The sequence below is a fragment of the Amphimedon queenslandica genome, unplaced genomic scaffold (genome assembly GCF_000090795.2).
Source record: "Amphimedon queenslandica unplaced genomic scaffold, v1.1 AMPQUscaffold_6328_Cont21712, whole genome shotgun sequence".
Classification (NCBI taxonomy): domain Eukaryota; kingdom Metazoa; phylum Porifera; class Demospongiae; order Haplosclerida; family Niphatidae; genus Amphimedon; species Amphimedon queenslandica.
This window is the reverse complement of record NW_003553379.1, coordinates 1-1,850: the sequence shown is the minus strand read 5'-3', so window position 1 is coordinate 1,850 and position 1,850 is coordinate 1. Positions and strand designations below refer to the sequence as shown.

Below are 1,850 nucleotides of genomic sequence, written 5' to 3'. Positions count from 1 at the left end.
ATCCTAATGTGTCTGATCATAATAGCGTATCCATACTGCACATGGCGTCTTATAAAGGTCACATATCAATAGTTCAATATTTGATAGACACATGTCACGTTCCTCCTGATCAACCAGATGAAAGCAATATCACAGCATTACTGTACGCAGCAATTGGTGGTCATTCTGAACTGGTGGAATTTTTTGTTAATCGTAATTGTAACACATCACAGGTTAATTTTGCAGATGCATCCTTATCACTTTTAGCCTGTATGAGTGGACAGATAGCATTAGTCCACAAGCTCGAAAAGCTGGGCCTTTTTTCACCAAACTGTAAAAGCAGTATGGACACCAATGTATTGCACTACACCTGCCAATCTGCTGGGGCTGAGGATAATTTGGAACTTTTTCAATATCTTTTATCTCGATATGAACTAGTCATTGATTCAAAAGATCGATATGATGGAACTCCACTTCATACTGCTTTGATGTTTGCTTCAGCAGATATTGCCAAGTTTATTATGAATATTCAAGATACTGATTTATTGCAGTCACTGCTAAATTTTGTATCCACTACATCTACTCATGTTGAAGCTGGAAATGTGTATTGTAAGCTTATTATACCACATGATATGCCAATTGTTAATGTTATTAATTCTGCTAATGTAAGGCAAAACATTGATTTTTTTAAAAGCACACAAAGGTTGGATTTGCTCTCTTTACTTCTCAACAAAGCTAGCACCTACCATAACTTCGACATCAATGCTACTACAAAATATGATGAGTCATTACTTCATTCAGCATCTCAGAGTGGTAATACATTGCTTGTTAAAGCATTGCAAGAATATAATATCACTTCTTCATTAGATCGCAATAATCAATCCCCAGTACACAAAGCTGCTTTATCAGGTTCTACCACAATGTTAAACTACATCATATCTCAGTATAATCTTGATGCTAACTTGCCTGATTGTACTGGTCAAACACCATTGATGTACTCCTGCTCATCAGGTAGCATTAATGCTGTTGAATATCTTATTAATTGTCATAACAGTGATCCTAATATCACTGATTTCAATGGTATGACATCTCTTCACCATTCTTGTCGTAATGGTCATATTGATGTCACTCAATATCTCATTGAGGTGCAAAATTGTGATGTCAATAAAATAGATGATAAAGGATGCACATTAGTACATCATGCTGCAAGTAGTGGTAACTTCAATTTAGTTCAGTATCTTATCAATGAACAAGGTTTGTCTCCTACTGCAGTTGATAAGAATGGCCTCACTGCTTTACATTATGCTTCCCGTACTCTCAATTTGCACCTTGTTCAAGAATTAGTAGTTACCCATCAGTTAGATCCACATCAAGCAGCCAAAAATGGTAAACTTCCAATTCATGATGCTGCTCAATCCGGTGCTGTTTTTATACTGGATTATTTTGTCAAGTCTTGTAAGTGTAACCTTAATCAAAAAGATAAAAAAGGTTCCAATATCTTTCATTATTCATCCATAAACGGGAAGTTGCATTTTATAAAGCATATCATCAGCCAGTATCCTGAATTCAATAAGTTGCTACATGCTGCTGAAGCAACAGGTATCATACCATTACATGTTGCTTGCCAGAGTGGTAATGCCCAATTAGCCACATTTTTAATAGATGATATGAAGTGTAATGTCACAGCTACCAATAAACGTGGTATGAGTTGTATCTCTTTTGCCTGTTGCTCAAAAAATCTCAATCTAGTCCAGCTACTTATACAAAAATACAAGCTTAATCCTATTGATGCTGATAATTATGGTTTCACAGCATTACATGTAGCAGCACAAAATAATTGCATAGATATATTAGAATGGTACAGTCAGCAG

At 35.6% G+C, this 1,850-nt stretch overlaps 1 protein-coding gene across 1 annotated transcript; it reads left to right on the top strand.

Annotated features, from left to right (window-relative positions):
• Positions 1-41: 41 nt before the first annotated feature.
• On the top strand, positions 42-1,837 carry LOC105315992 (putative ankyrin repeat protein RF_0381; the record flags this gene model as incomplete). The annotated part of the gene is made up of 1 exon (XM_011410778.1): positions 42-1,837. A coding segment is annotated over exon 1 (1,796 nt), but the record flags the coding sequence as incomplete, so codon positions are not given.
• Between the last annotated feature and the right edge of the window lie 13 nt (positions 1,838-1,850).